Raw genomic sequence first — 21415 nt, 5'->3', positions numbered from 1 at the left:
CAGTGAGTTGAGTCCTGTAGACTTACATTAGAGTTTACAGTGAGTTGAGTCCTGTAGACTTACATTAGAGTTTACAGTGAGTTGTAGTCCTGTAGACTTACATTAGAGTTTACAGTGAGTTCAGTCCTGTAGACTTACATTAGAGTTTACAGTGAGTTGAGTCCTGTAGACTTACATTAGAGTTTACAGTGAGTTGTGTTCTGTAGACTTACATTAGAGTTTACAGTGAGTGGAGTTCAGTAGACTTACATTAGAATATACAGTGAGTTGGGCCCCATAGTCTAGTAGTATCTTGCAGCAGTCTGTATGACCTTGGGTACATGCTAGGTGGAGTGGCGTCCAGCCTTGGTGATCATTTAGGTTAGGGCTTGCTCCACGCTCCAGTAACACCTGAACACACCTGTTGATATATGATTTAGGTATATGTAATTAAGGTAGATGTATTTTTCCTGCAAATTGATTTGAAGACATTTACTTATTGTGTATAAATTTTAGGAAAGTGTAATTTATCAAATGATTAAAGCCATCAACCAAGTATCAAATCTTGTTTGGTGTCCACCAGTATATATCCCTACACCATGGCTATATACATTATCTTGTTTGGTGTCCACCAGTATATATCCCTACACCATGGCTATATACATTATCTTGTTTGGTGTCCACCAGTATATATCCCTACACCATGGCTATATACATTATCTTGTTTGGTGTCCACCAGTATATATCCCTACACCATGGCTATATACATTATCTTGTTTGGTGTCCACCAGTATATATCCCTACACCATGGCTATATACATTATCTTGTTTGGTGTCCACCAGTATATATCCCTACACCATGGCTATGTACATTTTAAAACATAGTATTGCTATGCTATAAACTCACAACACAACAACCACTTCATCCAGAACACTCAAGGCTGGAGATGAGCTTCAGCAAAAACGAGACGGTATTTATTTATAATGAGTTTGAGTGTACATTGTTGTATTAGGTTAACGAGACAGTACTTATATATGATGACTTTGAGTGTACATTGTTAGATTGGGTTAAAGGCCAATCAATGGTTCTCATGTAAGTAGCAAAAATGACTGGTATTTCAACAATGTCACTGATCAACTGAGACATAAAGAAACCAGCAGTATATAGGGTCAAGTATGTAGTAGGATGACTAGGAAAAGGTCTTCATCAGACTGGGTGAAGTCACCATAGCACTTCAAATACTTCATACAGTAAAGGAAACAAAGAGCTGATGGATGGATTTTAAACTTCTACACTGATGGAGGGGTCTGTTTGTCTGGGATATCAGTAGGGGAGAGTTTAAACTTCCACACTGATGGAGGGGTCTGTTTGTCTGGGATATCAGTGGGGGAGAGTTTAAACTTCCACACTGATGGAGGGGTCTGTTTGTCTGGGATATCAGTGGGGGAGAGTTTAAACTTCCACACTGATGGAGGGGTCTGTTTGTCTGGGATATCAGTGGGGGAGAGTTTAAACTTCCACACTGATGGAGGGGTCTGTTTGTCTGGGATATCAGTGGGGGAGAGTTTAAACTTCCACACTGATGGAGGGGTCTGTTTGTCTGGGATATCAGTGGGGGAGAGTTTAAACTTCCACACTGATGGAGGGGTCCGTTTGTCTGGGATATCAGTGGGGGAGAGTTTAAACTTCCACACTGATGGAGGGGTCTGTTTGTCTGGGATATCAGTGGGGGAGAGTTTAAACTTCCACACTGATGGAGGGGTCTGTTTGTCTGGGATATCAGTGGGGGAGAGTTTAAACTTCCACACTGATGGAGGGGTCCGTTTGTCTGGGATATCAGTAGGGGAGAGTTTAAACTTCCACACAGATGGAGGGGTCTGTTTGTCTGGGATATCAGTAGGGGAGAGTTTAAACTTCCACACTGATGGAGGGGTCTGTTTGTCTGGGATATCAGTGGGGGAGAGTTTAAACTTCCACACAGATGGAGGGGTCTGTTCCCCTGGGATATCAGTGGGGGAGAGTTTAAACTTCCACACTGATGGAGGGGTCTGTTTGTCTGGGATATCAGTGGGGGAGAGTTTAAACTTCCACACTGATGGAGGGGTCTGTTTGTCTGGGATATCAGTAGGGGAGAGTTTAAACTTCCACACTGATGGAGGGGTTTGTTCCCCTGGGATATCAGTGGGGGAGAGTTTAAACTTCCACACTGATGGAGGGGTCTGTTTGTCTGGGATATCAGTGGGGGAGACTTTAAACTTCCACACTGATGGAGGGGTCTGTTTGTCTGGGATATCAGTAGGGGAGAGTTTAAACTTCCACACTGATGGAGGGGTCTTTTTGTTTGGGATATCAGTAGGGGAGAGTTTAAACTTCCACACTGATGGAGGGGTCTGTTTGTCTGGGATATCAGTAGGCGAGAGTTTAAACTTCTACACTGATGGAGGGGTCTGTTTGTCTGGGATATCAGTGGGGGAGAGTTTAAACTTCCACACTGATGGAGGGGTCTGTTCCCCTGGGATATCAGTGGGGGAGAGTTTAAACTTCTACACTGATGGAGGGGTCTGTTCCCCTGGGATATCAGTGGGGAGAGTTTAAACTTCCACACTGATGGAGGGGTCTGTTTGTCTGGGATATCAGTGGGGGAGAGTTTAAACTTCCACACTGATGGAGGGGTCTGTTTGTCTGGGATATCAGTAGGGGAGAGTTTAAACTTCCACACTGATGGAGGGGTCTGTTCCCCTGGGATATCAGTAGGGGAGAGTTTAAACTTCCACACTGATGGAGGGGTCTGTTTGTCTGGGATATCAGTGGGGGAGACTTTAAACTTCCACACTGATGGAGGGGTCTGTTTGTCTGGGATATCAGTAGGGGAGAGTTTAAACTTCCACACTGATGGAGGGGTCTGTTTGTCTGGGATATCAGTAGGGGAGAGTTTAAACTTCTACACTGATGGAGGGGTCTGTTTGTCTGGGATATCAGTAGGGGAGAGTTTAAACTTCCACACTGATGGAGGGGTCTGTTCCCCTGGGATATCAGTAGGGGAGAGTTTAAACTTCCACACTGATGGAGGGGTCTGTTTGTCTGGGATATCAGTGGGGGAGAGTTTAAACTTCCACACTGATGGAGGGGTCTGTTTGTCTGGGATATCAGTAGGGGAGAGTTAAACTTCCACACTGATGGAGGGGTCTGTTCCCCTGGGATATCAGTGGGGGAGAGTTTAAACTTCCACACTGATGGATGGGTCTGTTTGTCTGGGATATCAGTAGGGGAGAGTTTAAACTTCCACACTGATGGAGGGGTCTGTTTGTCTGGGATATCAGTGGGGGAGAGTTTAAACTTCCACACTGATGGAGGGGTCTGTTTGTCTGGGATATCAGTAGGGGAGAGTTTAAACTTCCACACAGATGGAGGGGTCTGTTTGTCTGGGATATCAGTAGGGGAGAGTTTAAACTTCCACACTGATGGAGGGGTCTGTTCCCCTGGGATATCAGTGGGGGAGAGTTTAAACTTCCACACTGATGGAGGGGTCTGTTTGTCTGGGATATCAGTAGGGGAGAGTTTAAACTTCCACACTGATGGAGGGGTCTGTTCCCCTGGGATATCAGTGGGGGAGAGTTTAAACTTCCACACTGATGGAGGGGTCTGTTTGTCTGGGATATCAGTAGGGGAGAGTTTAAACTTCCACACTGATGGAGGGGTCTGTTCCCCTGGGATATCAGTGGGGGAGAGTTTAAACTTCCACACTGATTGAGGGGTCTGTTCCCCTGGGATATCAGTGGGGGAGAGTTTAAACTTCCACACTGATGGAGGGGTCTGTTTGTCTGGGATATCAGTAGGGGAGAGTTTAAACTTCCACACTGATGGAGGGGTCTGTTCCCCTGGGATATCAGTGGGGGAGACTTTAAACTTCCACACTGATGGAGGGGTCTGTTTGTCTGGGATATCAGTAGGGGAGAGTTTAAACTTCCACACTGATGGAGGGGTCTGTTCCCCTGGGATATCAGTGGGGGAGAGTTTAAACTTCCACACTGATGGAGGGGTCTGTTTGTCTGGGATATCAGTGGGGGAGAGTTTAAACTTCCACACTGATGGAGGGGTCTGTTTGTCTGGGATATCAGTAGGGGAGAGTTTAAACTTCCACACTGATGGAGGGGTCTGTTTGTCTGGGATATCAGTAGGGGAGAGTTTAAACTTCCACACTGATGGAGGGGTCTGTTCCCCTGGGATATCAGTAGGGGAGAGTTTAAACTTCCACACTGATGGAGGGGTCTGTTCCCCTGGGATATCAGTGGGGGAGAGTTTAAACTTCCACACTGATGGAGGGGTCTGTTTGTCTGGGATATCAGTAGGGGAGAGTTTAAACTTCCACACTGATGGAGGGGTTTGTTCCCCTGGGATATCAGTGGGGGAGAGTTTAAACTTCCACACTGATGGAGGGGTCTGTTTGTCTGGGATATCAGTGGGGGAGACTTTAAACTTCCACACTGATGGAGGGGTCTGTTTGTCTGGGATATCAGTAGGGGAGAGTTTAAACTTCCACACTGATGGAGGGGTCTGTTTGTCTGGGATATCAGTAGGGGAGAGTTTAGGTGAAATATTTGAGTGGATCAGCTGTATAATGATGGGCTGATGGAGGGACCATGACATCACAGTCAGTAATCCAAGGTCTAGGTCTATTTCGTATGACTTCTAAGAAATAAGAATTTAGTTACTATATGGAGACCAAGAAAGGGTCTTCTCCTCATGATTACAAAGATACAAGAATTAAGGTACCAGGGAGACTGAGAAGGGTCTTTTCGTCATGGTTACTAAGGGATAGAAATTAAGCTAGCAGATTGTATAAGGCATTACTTACATTCTGTGTCCATGAGCAGCAGCTGCGTGGAGAGGACTGTATTTGTTATCACGTGAGGCATTAGGGTTCGCACCCTGATCCAGGAGAATAGATACACATTCTGTATAACAGTAAACACAGATTTATACTAACTAGTGTGTGGCACTTATTTCTAACTAGTGTGTGACACTTATCCCCTGACTAGTGTGTGACACTTATTTCCTAACTAGTGTGTGACACTTATTCCCTAACTAGTGTGTGACACTTATCCCCTGACTAGTGTGTGACACTTATTCACTAACTAGTGTGTAACACTTATTTCCTAACTAGTGTGTAACACTTATTTCTAACTAGTGTGCAACACTTATTCCCTAACTAGAGTGTAACACTCATTCCCTAACTGATGTTTGACACTTATTTCCTACAATGTCAGAATAACATACAGGAAAACAAAGGTATTTGAATCAATACAGTATACGTCTGCTGATAGAAGGCACAATTAAGAGTTACCTACCCTGGTGTCCAGATTCAGCGGCACACAGAAGGGGCGTGGTCCCGTCCTTGAGGGGGAGGTTCACATCAGCCTCCCTGTCAAGGATGAGTTGGCGCAGGGCATCTTGGTCACCATCATGGGCGCGCTTGTGGATGGGTGAGAAGACAATATCGGGTGGGATAGGGGAACAAACGGGCAGAGCAGGGGAGGGAGAAGGGGAGGGGGAATGGGCTAAATTATGTGGATTATCCGAATCTGTAACAAAAACAAATACAATGTTCAACAGGGGATTTTACAGCTCCAGAATGCTAACAGGAATCATCACAAATAAATCAGTAAATGACATATAGTAATACACAAATACAAACACATATTATGAAACCCTAGCTTCTATCTTGTCATACAGTTCTGACATTAATGAAATCTGTAGTTCTGTAGAGTTCATAAACACAAGATCTTTGCCATACAATCTTTGGTATATTTTATCTATACAGTCTTATGATGTAATTTATAAAGTAAAACTTGTAAGTTTATCTTAGGAATTCAGACACATAAATGCCAAAAACTTTCCCTGAGTTAAATAGAATATATGGCTAGGACAGACTGTGATCCCTATCATTCATAATCTACCTTTCTGGATCTCTCTGTAACTAGGTCAACACATTTAGATATTCATGTTGTTTTAGAATAGAAATATGCCTGTTAAAATTCCAAACTTGAAACAAGCCTGAGGGTCATGCAGTGAGTAACATGCTGTGTGTGATCCCTACTTTAACATGTTGGGAGTCTTCGATGGAGATGATAAGAGGATGAAACGAACACTGAACATGATACAGCATATCATCCAGAGGTTCTAATAGTCATGTATGTCGTCACAACCTGGGACACCAAAACATTACCAGGAATTTACATATCTCATTCAATATTAACATTACACAAAGTTATATATCCATACATCATAAATATTCTGATGGGATCTGAGAAATATTTAACAGGGACTTATAACCTCATGTGTTTGTAAGGTGATATTGGTGTACTGATTAGGATCTTGTAGGCATGAGCAATATTTGATGGTGTATATGTTATGCCTTCCAACATGTTTAATTTTATTCTGAGCTGTATTTGTATTAGATTTCTGGACATTTTTTTTTACATTGCTACCCGACTCTTGATCAGTGTAATTAAAATGTGATGTTCATTATCGTTTGGTACAGTGTGTAATATGAAATGATAATGAACATAAATTCTAATTAGATCAGTTATATCTTAGTCACGTAATCAAGCTTAAATCAAGCTGACCCGTGTTGGCGAGTGGTAGTAGGGTGGTACTGTATCACATCATTATAGCTGTAGTACTGGGATTATCAGAGGACATTAGTGAATAGGAAGATTAAAACACTCCATGGAATAACTGGGCCTCATAAAATGGCAACAAACAGAAACATTACCTGACAATCACATTGAACATTAACAGTTCCATATTTTCACCTTTCACTTACCTCCCCTGAAAGTAATGCTTAAGGATTGAACCTGCTATCCCCATTGCATGATTCATCTGTAAAAGGTGACAAACTTTGGGATCTTATCTTTTCTCTCATCTTTCTAAACAATGTTTTTCTTCATGTTTCCATTGTCAATGCCTCAATTTTAGCATTCAGGTGAGTCACGCAAACTTCAAAATTATCTTGAGGTGAAAATTATTGAGTGTAATAAAGCCTACACATAAAAACTTATTACTCATCTAACCACAAATCAACTCCAATTCTCAATTTACTCCACTACTCAATATACTCTACCACTCAATATACTCCATCACACAATATACTCCACTACTCAATATACTCCATCACTCAATATACTCCACTACTCAAATTACTCTACCACTCAATTTACTCAACAACTCAAATTCACTCCATCACTCAATTCATTCCATCACTCAATATACTCCATCACTCAATATACTCCACTACTCAATATACTCCATCACTCAATATAGTCCACTACTCAATTTACTCCATCACTCAATATACTCCATCACTCAATATAGTCCACTACTCTATATACTCCATCACTCAATTTACTCCACTACTCGATTTACTCCACCACTCAATATAATCCACTACTTAATACTAAATTTACTCCATCACTCAATATACACCACTACTCAATTTATTCCACTACTCAATTTACTCCACCATTCAATATACTCCATTACTCAATTTACTCCACAATTCAATATACTCCACTACTCAATATACTCCATCACTCAATATACTCCATTACTCAATTTACTCCACAATTCAATATACTCCACTACTCAATATACTCCATCACTCAATATACTCTGTTTCTCAATTTACTCCACTTCTCAATTTACTCCACTATTCAAATTACTCCAATGCTCAAATTACACAACTTCTCTAATTACTCCACAACTTGGTAACCAACATAGGTACCCTCAGAACGTATCTTGGACTATAGACAAAACTAACATTTTAACAAATTTATGACTCCTGTTCAGCTAACAAACATAGAGATTTTGTGCCCTGCATGTGGGAGATATATGGCTCTGCGTAATAGTCAAGTAACTCAATTGACAATAAACCATGAAAAAGGTTAGAAATAAGGTTTAAATGAAATCAAAAAGTTTGCCAGCTACTGTATGACTACTACAAGCAAAGGCAGCGTAACGTATAATTACTCGAAATGGCACACTAAAAAGTCTGAATTAAATTTCTATTCTAAGGACTTTTACTACTGAATGCATGCATATGTATTGAAATTAACAGCAAAAATAAAAAGTCTATAGGAGACTGAAGTCTAAATGCACATGTTAAAGAGATGTAACGATAAAGACAGAACACACTGCTGGCAGTATTATCAGGGTCAGGATCAATATTGTTCTGTCAGTGTGTGTACAGGCCCAATGGACCTTTTACATCAGAGTACTTCCCTAACGTTGTACCTGATTCCATAATTCTTCTGGTAATACGTATACTCAAGGCAGATACTCTACTGCCTCAATTATTTAACTCTTTTCTGATATCTGATTATCTTGAAAATCAAGTGAAAAAGAACAATAAAAACTAATATAGTCCGAGTAAAATGTATTGCTATATATATTGTATTCATCCTGCATTAAGCCCAATGGGCCAACATAAAGTTTCATTTTGGAACTTTTACTAATTATAAACTACAAACAGAAAGGGGTGAGCCTATAACCAAACATTGGCTTATTGCTGGATAAATATGGTTAGAAAGATTTTCACATTTACACCTTGAAAGACACTGGAAATAATATGTTTGCTTAATTTTACAATTGTGTACTTAATTTTACATTTACAACATGAACGATATTAGACACTTTGGTTTATTGTTGGAAATACTGGTTTACTTTTTTGTCAATGTAAAACTTTTATGTTCACTTCACCTGAAAAAGACTTAACTGCTGGTTTTAAATGTGCACAAAGACAAAAGCAGAAACTGTGTGCTGAAAACTCATTCCACAGTGTGTTACAAAACCAAAAATATAGCAGAGAGCACAAAGCTGTCTACTGAGAAAGAATCATGTACAGGTCATCCTGGATCTATGTCATTCATCATTATATGCCTGAGAAAGCACCCATTTGTGTCTTATTTACCTTGTGAAATGTGAGTCCAAGGATTCAATGTTGAGGTAGCTCTGTTGGACAAACACATTTTAAATCTTTGTGAAATTATCTGATATATGAAATTGTGTTTTACATATATATATAGAGATGGTACCATGCTATCTAAAACTTTCTATTAGCTACATCACAAATGACCATACTCCCATTGATTCCTGCAGTTAGAGAGATGGTACCATGCTATCTAAAACTTTCTATTAGCTACATCACAAATGACCATACTCCCAGTGATTCCAGCAGTTAGAGATCTAGAGATGGTACCATGCTATCTAAAGGTGTTTATTAGCCACATCACAAATGACCATACTCCCAGTGATTTCTGCAGTTAGAGAGATGGTACCATGCTATCTAAAACTTTCTATTAGCCACATCACAAATGACCATACTCCCGGTGATTTCTGCAGTCTGACATACTATACACAGTACCGTACAGTAACACTCTAATCATGCCTTACACTATAACTGTAAATTTCCCTGTGTTATGTATGGAGTGTACATAGATATATTTATTCCCTGTGTTATGTATGGAGTGTACATACAGATATATTTATTCCTTGTGTTATGTATGGAGTATACATAGATATATTTATTCCTTGTGTTATGTATGGAGTGTACATAGATATATTTATTCCTTGTGTTATGTATGGAGTGTACATACAGATATATTTATTCCTTGTGTTATGTATGGAGTGTACATAGATATATTTATTCCTTGTGTTATGTATGGAGTGTACATAGATATATTTATTCCCTGTGTTATGTATGGAGTGTACATACAGATATATTTATTACCTGTGTTATGTATGGAGTGTACATACAGATATATTTATTCCTTGTGTTATGTATGGAGTGTACATAGATATATTTATTCCCTGTGTTATGTATGGAGTGTACATACAGATATATTTATTCCCTGTGTTATGAATGGAGTGTACATACAGATATATTTATTCCTTGTGTTATGTATGGAGTGTACATAGATATATTTATTCCCTGTGTTATGTATGGAGTGTACATACAGATATATTTATTCCCTGTGTTATGTATGGAGTGTACATACAGATATATTTATTCCTTGTGTTATGTATGGAGTGTACATAGATATATTTATTCCCTGTGTTATGTATGGAGTGTACATACAGATATATTTATTCCCTGTGTTATGTATGGAGTGTACATACAGATATATTTATTCCTTGTGTTATGTATGGAGTGTACATAGATATATTTATTCCTTGTGTTATGTATGGAGTGTACATAGATATATTTATTCCTTGTGTTATGTATGGAGTGTACATACAGATATGTTTATTCCTTGTGTTATGTATGGAGTGTACATATATATATTAATTCCCTGTGTTATGTATGGAGTGTACATAGATATATTTATTCCTTGTGTTATGTATGGAGTGTACATAGATATATTTATTCCTTGTGTTATGTATGGAGTGTACATAGATATATTTATTCCTTGTGTTATGTATGGAGTGTACATAGATACATTTATTCCTTGTGTTATGTATGGAGTGTACATGGACATATTTATTCCCTGTGTAATGTATGGAGTGTACATAGATATATTTATTCCTTGTGTTATGTATGGAGTGTACATAGATATATTTATTCCCTGTGTTATGTATGGAGTGTACATAGATATATTTATTCCTTGTGTTATGTATGGAGTGTACATAGATATATTTATTCCCTGTGTTATGTATGGAGTGTACATAGATATATTTATTTCCTGTGTTATGTATGGAGTGTACATAGACATATTTATTCCCTGTGTTATGTATGGAGTGTACATACAGATATATTTATTCCTTGTGTTATTTATGGAGTGTACATAGATATATTTATTCCTTGTGTTATGTATGGAGTGTACATACAGATATATTTATTCCCTGTGTTATGTATATATGAAGTGTTCATACAGATATATTTATTCCTTGTGTTATGTATGGAGTGTATATAGATACATTTATTCCCTGTGTTATGTATGGAGTGTACATACAGATATATTTATTCCTTGTGTTATGTATGGAGTGTACATAGATATATTTATTCCCTGTGTTATGTATGGAGTGTACATAGATATATTTATTCCTTGTGTTATGTATGGAGTGTACATAGATATATTTATTCCTTGTGTTATGTATGGAGTGTACATAGATATATTTATTCCTTGTGTTATGTATGGAGTGTACATAGATACATTTATTCCTTGTGTTATTTATGGAGTGTACATAGATATATTTATTCCTTGTGTTATGTATGGAGTGTACATACAGATATATTTATTCCCTGTGTTATGTATATATGGAGTGTTCATACAGATATATTTATTCCTTGTGTTATGTATGGAGTGTATATAGATACATTTATTCCCTGTGTTATGTATGGAGTGTACATACAGATATATTTATTCCTTGTGTTATGTATGGATTGTACATACAGATATATTTATTCCTTGTGTTATGTATGGAGTGTACATAGATATATTTATTCCTTGTGTTATGTATGGAGTGTACATAGATATATTTATTCCTTGTGTTATGTATGGAGTGTACATAGATATATTTATTCCCTGTGTTATGTATGGAGTGTACATAGATATATTTATTCCTTGTGTTATGTATGGAGTGTACATAGATATATTTATTCCTTGTGTTATGTATGGAGTGTACATAGATATATTTATTCCTTGTGTTATGTATGGAGTGTACATAGATACATTTATTCCCTGTGTTATTTATGGAGTGTACATACAGATATGTATGTATATTCATTCCTTGTGTTAGTATATAGTGGCCTTTAATCAACCTAGCAATTGTACAGATATATAAAATAGATGCATTTTGCCTTTATTGTACCTTCCTGGTATCATATGACAGCTATACTAAATGTTTCTATGGTGACAGCTGTTTGCTGTGCATCGATATTAGATAGTGTTTATGTGACGAGTCTAACACCACACCCAAAGCTGTAGGGATCAGGTTACTGACAGTCCCAGAGGCTTAATGACACACTACAATAAGTCTATCTATATCCAGCCACAGTTGACATTTAGTCCTCTGCTGTGACCTTGAACATCCATACCAGGTGATTATTAACCTTCTGGCTCTATCTAGCAGCCTCTGTATTCAGTTTGATCTACACCACTCACTTCAATGCTGTCCACAAACATTTAACATGTGTGACTTTAAAAGTAGGGTCAAGGTCATCAATATGGCTCAATCTGTTCCAGCAAATGCCTATTTCATAATGTTTGGTACACCAGGACAATTTCACGTTTTTCTGTCCCTGTAATTGAAGTTAAGCCCTGTTCAGCTATATATAGTTCTGTATATACCCTGGTATTCAATAAGTTTATGCTTCACATAGAATTATATATAAAAAACATGACAAGTAACTTTCTTTTTATTCACAATTTTTCTACCCATTGTTAATTACCTTTGATCCCAGTGACCTTGAATAGAGACCAAGGTCATAGTCACTTCTGTTAACAAGCATTGTAGCAAGTTATGAAAGCAAATGCCTGGATAACTATCATGTGAAAGACATTTTTGTTTTCAAACAAATCTGACATGGTGACACTAAATATGGGTCAGGGCTTTTTGATAACTTTGCACAAGCACGCTCTCAGTCAAAAGATCACATACTTACTAAAGATATATTTGTTCTTCAGAAATCATAAATGTTTTTTTTTTTATTTGGAGATTTTCATGTTTGACCCTGGCAGTGACCATGAACGTTGGTCAAGGTAATTTTCCCACAAATTTCACTCGGTTTTAACCCCTGAAATTACCTAACAAAAGACATTCATGTATGCTCATCATAGATATGTCCAATGGCTCTTTATAATTAATTATTGTACTATATAAAGTGACGAGTTGATGATGATTAATGCCACTCTATGGTATACATTTGGTACCAGTGAGTAATCTACAGAAAAGGCAAAGTACATTGTCTGATTGGTAGGTTGGACATACTTTGGAAGTGACAAGTCATGCAGGAGTTAATTACTTTCTACAGTATTTATGAAATATATGAATTTATCAAACATATTTTGGATTTTGAAAAGGCATCAGATTGAGGGCAGAATGAAACAAATAACAGGAAGGATAAGATGTGGTAGTTCTGTTAGTCTCAGCAGTACCTTGTACATAAACACGGTAACCAGTCTGTTAGTCTCAGCAAGTACCTTGTACATAAACACGGTAACCAGTCTGTTAGTCTCACAAGTACCTTGTACATAAACACGGTAACCAGTCTTACTGGTTCTGTTAGTCTCAGCAGGGCCTTGTACATAAACAAGGTAACCAGTCTAAATGGTTCTGTTAGTCTCAGCAGTGCCTTGTACATAAACACGGTAACCAGTCTGTTAGTCTCAGCAGTGCCTTGTACATAAACACGGTAACCAGTCTGTTAGTCTCAGCAGTGCCTTGTACATAAACACGGTAACCAGTCTGTTAGTCTCAGCAGTGCCTTGTACATAAACACGGTAACCAGTCTGTTAGTCTCAGCAGTGCCTTGTGCATAAACACGGTAACCAGTCTGTTAGTCTCAGCAGTACCTTGTACATAAACACGGTAACCAGTCTGTTAGTCTCAGCAGTGCCTTGTACATAAACACGGTAACCAGTCTGTTAGTCTCAGCAGTGCCTTGTACATAAACACGGTAACCAGTCTGTTAGTCTCAGCAGTGCCTTGTACATAAACACGGTAACCAGTCTGTTAGTCTCAGCAGTGCCTTGTACAGAAACACGGTAACCAGTCTGTTAGTCTCAGCAGTGCCTTGTACATAAACACGGTAACCAGTCTGTTAGTCTCAGCAGTGCCTTGTACATAAACACGGTAACCAGTCTGTTAGTCTCAGCAGTGCCTTGTACATAAACACGGTAACCAGTCTAACTGGTTCTGTTAGTCTCAGCAGGGCCTTGTACATAAACACGGTAACCAGTCTTAGTCTCAGCAGTGCCTTGTACATAAACACGGTAACCAGTCTTAGTCTCAGCAGTGCCTTGTACATAAACACGGTAACCAGTCTGTTAGTCTCAGCAGTGCCTTGTACATAAACACGGTAACCAGTCTTAGTCTCAGCAGTGCCTTGTACAGAAACACGGTAACCAGTCTGTTAGTCGCACTGGTTCTGTCAGTCTCAGCAGTGCCTTGTACAGAAACACGGTTACCAGTCTGTCAGTCTCAGCAGTGCCTTGTACAGAAACACGGTAACCAGTCTTAGTCTCAGCAGTGCCTTGTACATAAAAACGGTAACCAGTCTGTTAGTCTCAGCAGTGTCTTGTACAGAAACACGGTAACCAGTCTGTTAGTCTCAGCAGTGTCTTGTACAGAAACACGGTAACCAGTCTGTTAGTCTCAGCAGTGCCTTGTACAGAAACACGGTAACCAGTCTGTTAGTCTCAGCAGTACCTTGTACATAAACACGGTAACCAGTCTGTTAGTCTCAGCAGTGCCTTGTACAGAAACACGGTAATCAGTCTGTTAGTCTCAGCATTGCCTTGTACAGAAACACGGTAACCAGTCTAACTGGTTCTGTTAGTCTCAGCATTGCCTTGTACAGAAACACGGTAACCAGTCTGTTAGTCTCAGCAGTGCCTTGTACAGAAACACGGTAACCAGTCTGTTAGTCTCAGCAGTGCCTTGTACATAAACACGGTAACCAGTCTGTTAGTCTCAGCATTGCCTTGTACAGAAACACGGTAACCAGTCTTACTGGTTCTGTTAGTCTCAGCAGTGCCTTGTACAGAAACATGGTAACCAGTCTGTTAGTCTCAGCAGTGCCTTGTACATAAACATAGTAACCAGTCTGTTAGTCTCAGCATTGCCTTGTACAGAAACACGGTAACCAGTCTTACTGGTTCTGTTAGTCTCAGCAGTGCCTTGTACAGAAACACGGTAACCAATCTTACTGGCATCTTAAAACTATTTCTGCTGAAGCAAAAATTTACTAAAAATCTAGATAATGACCAAGCTGTGAACAGTTTGCGTGCAAAAGCCAGTTACTTTTTCTACATCTATAGAGAACAAGAGGCCCATGGGGCCTGTATCGCTCACCTGGTTGGATTTGACCAAATGTCAAAATAATGTTCATGTTCAATTCCTTTTGTTTGTTAACCTCAAACAATGCTATTTATGGTTATAGCGTGGGGATCCCAACTGCTTTAAAGAAATAATGAAGTCCAGACTCTCTGAGTTTACAACATGCATTTATAACTTTATGACTAGTAGCGATTTAAAGGAATTACCTCTATTTCCCATATGGGGCCCCGCCCCTTTGGCCCCTTGGGGGTCAGAGTCACCATTTATGCAAAATCTATTCCCCATCCCCAAAGGATGTTTCTGACCAAATTGGGTTCAAATCCATTCATAACTTTATGACAAGTAGCGATTTAAAGGAATTGCCTCAATTTCCCCTATTGGGCCCCGCCCCTCAGGCCCCTTGGGGTTCAGAGTCACCATTTATGCAAAATCTGGTTCCCCTTCCCCCAAGAATGTTTCTGACCAAATTGGGTTCAAATCCATTCATAACTTTATGACTAGTAGCGATTTGAAGGAATTACCTCTATTTCCCCATTAGGCCCCGCCCCTTTGGCCCCTTGGGGGTCAGAGTCACCATTTATGCAAAATCTGTTCCCCTTCCCTGAAGGATGTTTCTGACCAAATTGGGTTCAAATCCATTCATAACTTTAGGACTAGTAGCGATTTGAAGGAATTACCTCTATTTCCCCTAATGGGCCCCGCCCTTTTGGCCCCTTGGGGGTCAGAGTAACCATTTATGCAAAATCTGTTCCCCTTCCCCAAAGGATGTTTCTGACCAAATTGGGTTCAAATCCATTCATAACTTTATGACTAGTAGCGATTTAAAGGAATTGCCTTAATTTCCCCTATTGGGCCCCGCCCCTCAGGCCCCTTGGGGGTCAGAGTCACCATTTATGCAAAATCTGTTCCCCTTCCCCAAAGGATGTTTCTGACCAAATTGGGTTCAAATCCATTCATAACTTTATGACAAGTAGCGATTTAAAGGAATTGCCTCAATTTCCCCTATTGGGCCCTGCCCCTCAGGCCCCTTGGGGGTCAGAGTCACCATTTATGCAAAATCTGATCCCCTTCCCTAAAGGATGTTTCTGACCAAATTGGGTTCAAATCCATTCATAACTTTATGACAAGTAGCGATTTGAAGGAATTACCTCTATTTCCCCATTAGGCCCCGCCCCTTTGGCCCCTTGGGGGTCAGAGTCACCATTTATGCAAAATCTATTCCCCTTCCCCAAAGGATGTTTCTGACCAAATTGGGTTCAAATCCATTCATAACTTTATGACTAGTAGCGATTTAAAGGAATTGCCTTAATTTCCCCTATTGGGCCCTGCCCCTCAGGCCCCTTGGGGGTCAGAGTCACCATTTATGCAAAATCTGTTCCCCTTCCCCGAAGGATGTTTCTGACCAAATTGGGTTCAAATCCATTCATAACTTTATGACTAGTAGCGATTTGAAGGAATTACCTCTATTTCCCCATTAGGCCCCGCCCCTTTGGCCCCTTGGGGGTCAGAGTCACCATTTATGCAAAATCTGTTCCCCTTCCCCAAAGAATGTTTCTGACCAAATCGGGTTCAAATCCATTCATAACTTTATGACTAGTAGCGATTTGAAGGAATTACCTCTATTTCCCCATTAGGCCCCGCCCCTTTGGCCCCTTGGGGGTCAGAGTCACCATTTATGCAAAATCTGTTCCCCTTCCCCAAAGGATGTTTCTGACCAAATTGGGTTCAAATCCATTCATAACTTTATGACTAGTAGCGATTTAAAGGAATTGCCTCAATTTCCCCTATTGGGCCCCGCCCCTCAGGCCCCTTGGGGGTCAGAGTCACCATTTATGCAAAATCTGATCCCCTTCTGCCAAGGATGTTTCTGACCAAATTTGGTCAAAATCCAATAAGAACTTGATGACTAGTAGCGATTTGAAGCAAATGTTGACGGACGGACGACGGACGACGGACGACGGACGCTGCACCATGGCATAAGCTCACCGGACCTTCGGTCCAGGTGAGCTAAAAATGAAATAACAACAGTATAATAATCATATCCACAAAATTGTCCACCAAGGTTGATTTATCACAGGCTCATATCCATGTAACAGCTAACTGGACGGGTAGATTGCACACCTGATCGTACATATATATATATCTCTCTCTTAGAATGAAGGAAATCCATTAAAGCACACCTTGTCAAAATTAAGCCTTGTTATTGGATGTTATATATATACATATATATAACCCCATCAGGATATTTTAGTCATTGGTTGAGAAGTAAGCTGATGTAGGGGTAACAAGCCATGCACACATGTAACTGATGTTGGTATTACATTGTAAAAGAATAAGTTGGAGCTTATAAGGAAACCTAAGCCATTCCCTGTACAGATATAATTGGTCCTGGTCCACCAGTAGACCTTCTCTGTACAGATATAATTGGTCCTGGTCCAGCAGTAGACCTTCCCTGTACAAATATAACTGGTCCTGGTCCAGCAGTAGACCTTTCCTGTACAGATATAATTGGTCCTGGTCCATCAGTAGACCTACTCTGTACAGATATAGTTGGTCCTGGTCCAGCAGTAGACCTTCCCTGTACAGATATAATTGGTCCTGGTCCAGCAGTAGACCTTCCCTGTACAGATATAATTGGTCCTGGTCCAGCATTAGACCTTCCCTGTACAGATATAATTGGTCCTGGTCCAGCAGTAGACCTTCTCTGTACAGATATAATTGGTCCTGGTCCAGCAGTAGACCTTCTCTGTACAAATATAACTGGTCCTGGTCCAGCAGTAGACCTTTCCTGTACAGATATAATTGGTCCTGGTCCACCAGTAGACCTTCCCTGTACAGATATAATTGGTCCAGCAGTAGACCTTCCCTGTACAGATATAATTGGTCCTGGTCCAGCAGTAGACCTTCCCTGTACAGATATAATTGGTCCTGGTCCACCAGTAGACCTTCTCTGTACAGATATAATTGGTCCTGGTCCAGCAGTAGACCTTCTCTGTACAAATATAACTGGTCCTGGTCCAGCAGTAGACCTTTCCTGTACAGATATAATTGGTCCTGGTCCATCAGTAGACCTACTCTGTACAGATATAGTTGGTCCTGGTCCAGCAGTAGACCTTCCCTGTACAGATATAGTTGGTCCTGGTCCAGCAGTAGACCTTCTCTATACAGATATAATTGGTCCTGGTCCAGCAGTAGACCTTCCCTGAACAGATATAATTGGTCCTGGTCCATCAGTAGACCTTCCCTGTACAGATATAACTGGTCCTGGTCCAGCAGTAGACCTTTCCTGTACAGATATAATTGGTCCTGGTCCAGCAGTAGACCTTCTCTATACAGATATAACTGGTCCTGGTCCAGCAGTAGACCTTTCCTGTACAGATATAATTGGTCCTGGTCCATCAGTAGACCTACTCTGTACAGATATAGTTGGTCCTGGTCCAGCAGTAGACCTTCTCTATACTGATATAATTGGTCCTGGTCCAGCAGTAGACCTACTCTGTACAGATATAATTGGTCCTGGTCCAGCAGTAGACCTTCCCTGTACAGATATAATTGGTCCTGGTCCAGCAGTAGACCTTCCCTGTACAGATATAATTGGTCCTGGTCCATCAGTAGACCTTCCCTGTACAGATATAACTGGTCCTGGTCCAGCAGTAGACCTTTCCTGTACAGATATAATTGGTCCTGGTCCATCAGTAGACCTACTCTGTACAGATATAATTGGTCCTGGTCCAGCATTAGACCTTCCCTGTACAGATATAATTGGTCCTGGTCCAGCAGTAGACCTTCCCTGTACAGATATAATTGGTCCTGGTCCACCAGTAGACCTTCCCTGTACAGATATAATTTGTCCTGGTCTAGCAGTAGACCTTCCCTGTACAGATATAATTGGTCCAGCAGTAGACCTTCCCTGTACAGATATAGTTGGTCCTGGTCCAGCAGTAGACCTTCCCTGTACAGATATAATTGGTCCAGCAGTAGACCTTCCCTGTACAGATATAATTGGTCCTGGTCCAGCAGTAGACCTTCCCTGTACAGATATAATTGGTCCTGGTCCAGCAGTAGACCTTCCCTGTACAGATATAATTGGTCCTGGTCCAGCAGTAGACCTTCTCTATACAGATATAATTGGTCCTGGTCCAGCAGTAGACCTTCTCTATACAGATATAATTGGTCCTGGTCCATCAGTAGACCTTCCCTGTACAGATATAATTGGTCCTGGTCCATCAGTAGACCTTCTCTATACAGATATAATTGGTCCTGGTCCAGCAGTAGACCTTCTCTATACAGATATAATTGGTCCTGGTCCAGCAGTAGACCTTCTCTATACAGATATAATTGGTCCTGGTCCATCAGTAGACCTTCCCTGTACAGATATAATTGGTCCTGGTCCAGCAGTAGACCTTCCCTGTACAGATATAATTGGTCCTGGTCCAGCAGTAGACCTTCCCTGAACAGATATAACTGGTCCTGGTCCAGCATTAGACCTTCCCTGTACAGATATAATTGGTCCTGGTCCAGCAGTAGACCTTCCCTGAACAGATATAACTGGTCCTGGTCCAGCAGTAGACCTTCCCTGTACAGATATAATTGGTCCTGGTCCAGCAATAGACCTACTCTGTTATAGTGTGGATCACCTGATAATGTATATTTGCTGAAATGTTTCTTGTCCAGAAAAAAACCCATTTCAGATAAGATACTAAAAGCTTATCTCCTTCTTACTAAAAGCCTGTTAAACGGTCGACAGAAACTTAACCAGGAACAGTTCTACAGTTCTACAGTGATATAGCTCTGTTGATTAGTTCTCAAAATAGCCTTTGGACTTCACTTTGTTTTTTCATTTAATTTTGATTGGCATCAAATATTACAGATCATCCTCTGCAGTTCTATGACTACGGAAAAATTTGTCATGACATTATGTTTATTTAGATATCTGGATAAAAACAGTTGTGACCATGTATCATAGGCAATAACATTTATCCTTACTGAAGGACAGACCCTCAACCTAACTTCTCTCCCCATCTATATATATACCTACCTGTAGTAAAACTGTCAGGATCCTCAAACTAAGTTCTCCCCATCCCCATCTATATATACCTACCTGTAGTGAAACTGTCAGAGTACCAGATTTATCTTAAAGTAGTTAAACTCATCTACCTCTACACTACATATACACATGTGGTATGAACTCCCTCACACCATCAAATTAAACTGTTAAATGTTCTTGTTATCTGTAATAGTAAGATCTACTTTAGGATAATCACTCAACACAAGTAATTAAATGAAATAGAGGATACAGAGCCCTGTTAACATCTATCTTAGGACGATAAGTCTACCTAACCCAGCTAACATCTATCTTAGGACGATAAGTCTACCTAACCCTGCTAACATCTATCTTAGGACGATAAGTCTACCTAACCCTGTTAACATCTATCTTAGGAGAATAAGTCTACCTAACCCTGTTAACATCTATCTTAGGACGATAAGTCTACCTCACCCGGCTAACATCTATCTTAGGACGATAAGTCTACCTCACCCTGATAACATCTATCTTAGGATGATAAGTCTACCTAACCCTGTTAACATCTATCTTAGGACGATAAGTCTACCTAACCCTGTTAACATCTATCTTAGGATGGTAAGTCTACCTCACGTGCACCCTGATAACATCTATCTTAGGACGATAATTCTATCTACCCTGATAACATCTATCTTAGGACGATAAGTCTACCTCATCCAGCTAACATCCATCTTAGGACGATAAGTCTATCTACCCTGTTAACATCTATCTTAGGACGATAAGTCTACCTACCTGAGGAGTATAGGACTACATCTAATCCTAATTAGGATGATCACATTAGCTTTAAGCCTACATTTTGTATCAGATTGATAAGACCATTTTAGATCTATTCTAGCTCTGTATACAGTGACTCAGAGTGACAAAATTTACACAATTTACTTCATAATGTCAAATGTTTAAATGACATATCATCACCTTATCTCTACCAGGGGACCTACTGAACACTGCTTCATGTGACTGTTTAAAAGCTTTTTAAACATTGAAATGTCGCCAAATTGACTGCTGGTAGTGGTGAGTTTGACAGTGATGTGGAGTTAGATGAATAACATGTCACCTTAACTATCACATTCTCATTTACTTCCTATTAAAATGTTATAAATTTCATCAAGTCTTTTAAAAGAGTCCAACTCCCTTTCTATTGCATACAAGCATTAAAATGTCATTATCCAGTTAAATTTACCATGTCAATTCTCTGATCCTTGTTGAAAGTTTTTAAATTGTGGGCAGTAGTGCCACAGCATTAATACAACAAACACCCTGATAAATGTAATGGACAGATTTTTTTTTTTTTTTTAGAC

The 21415-nt window shown here is 40.0% G+C and overlaps 1 protein-coding gene across 1 annotated transcript in view; it reads right to left on the bottom strand.

The window, feature by feature from the left end:
- The window catches only part of LOC117331024 (cortactin-binding protein 2-like), a 59035-nt gene that overhangs the window by 17466 nt on the left and 20154 nt on the right, over positions 1–21415 (bottom strand). The window contains exons 7-9 of the mRNA XM_033889617.1: positions 5329–5562; positions 4836–4935; positions 250–400 (exon numbers count right to left, since the gene is read on the bottom strand). Of these exons, the coding sequence (XP_033745508.1) occupies positions 250–400; positions 4836–4935; positions 5329–5562 (485 nt within the window). The remainder of the gene's footprint in view (positions 1–249; positions 401–4835; positions 4936–5328; positions 5563–21415) is intronic.

This window comes from Pecten maximus, chromosome 7 (genome assembly GCF_902652985.1).
Source record: "Pecten maximus chromosome 7, xPecMax1.1, whole genome shotgun sequence".
NCBI classification, from domain to species: Eukaryota; Metazoa; Mollusca; class Bivalvia; order Pectinida; family Pectinidae; genus Pecten; species Pecten maximus.
Note: the sequence above shows the minus strand (reverse complement) of the source record. Positions and strands in the feature narration are given on the sequence as shown.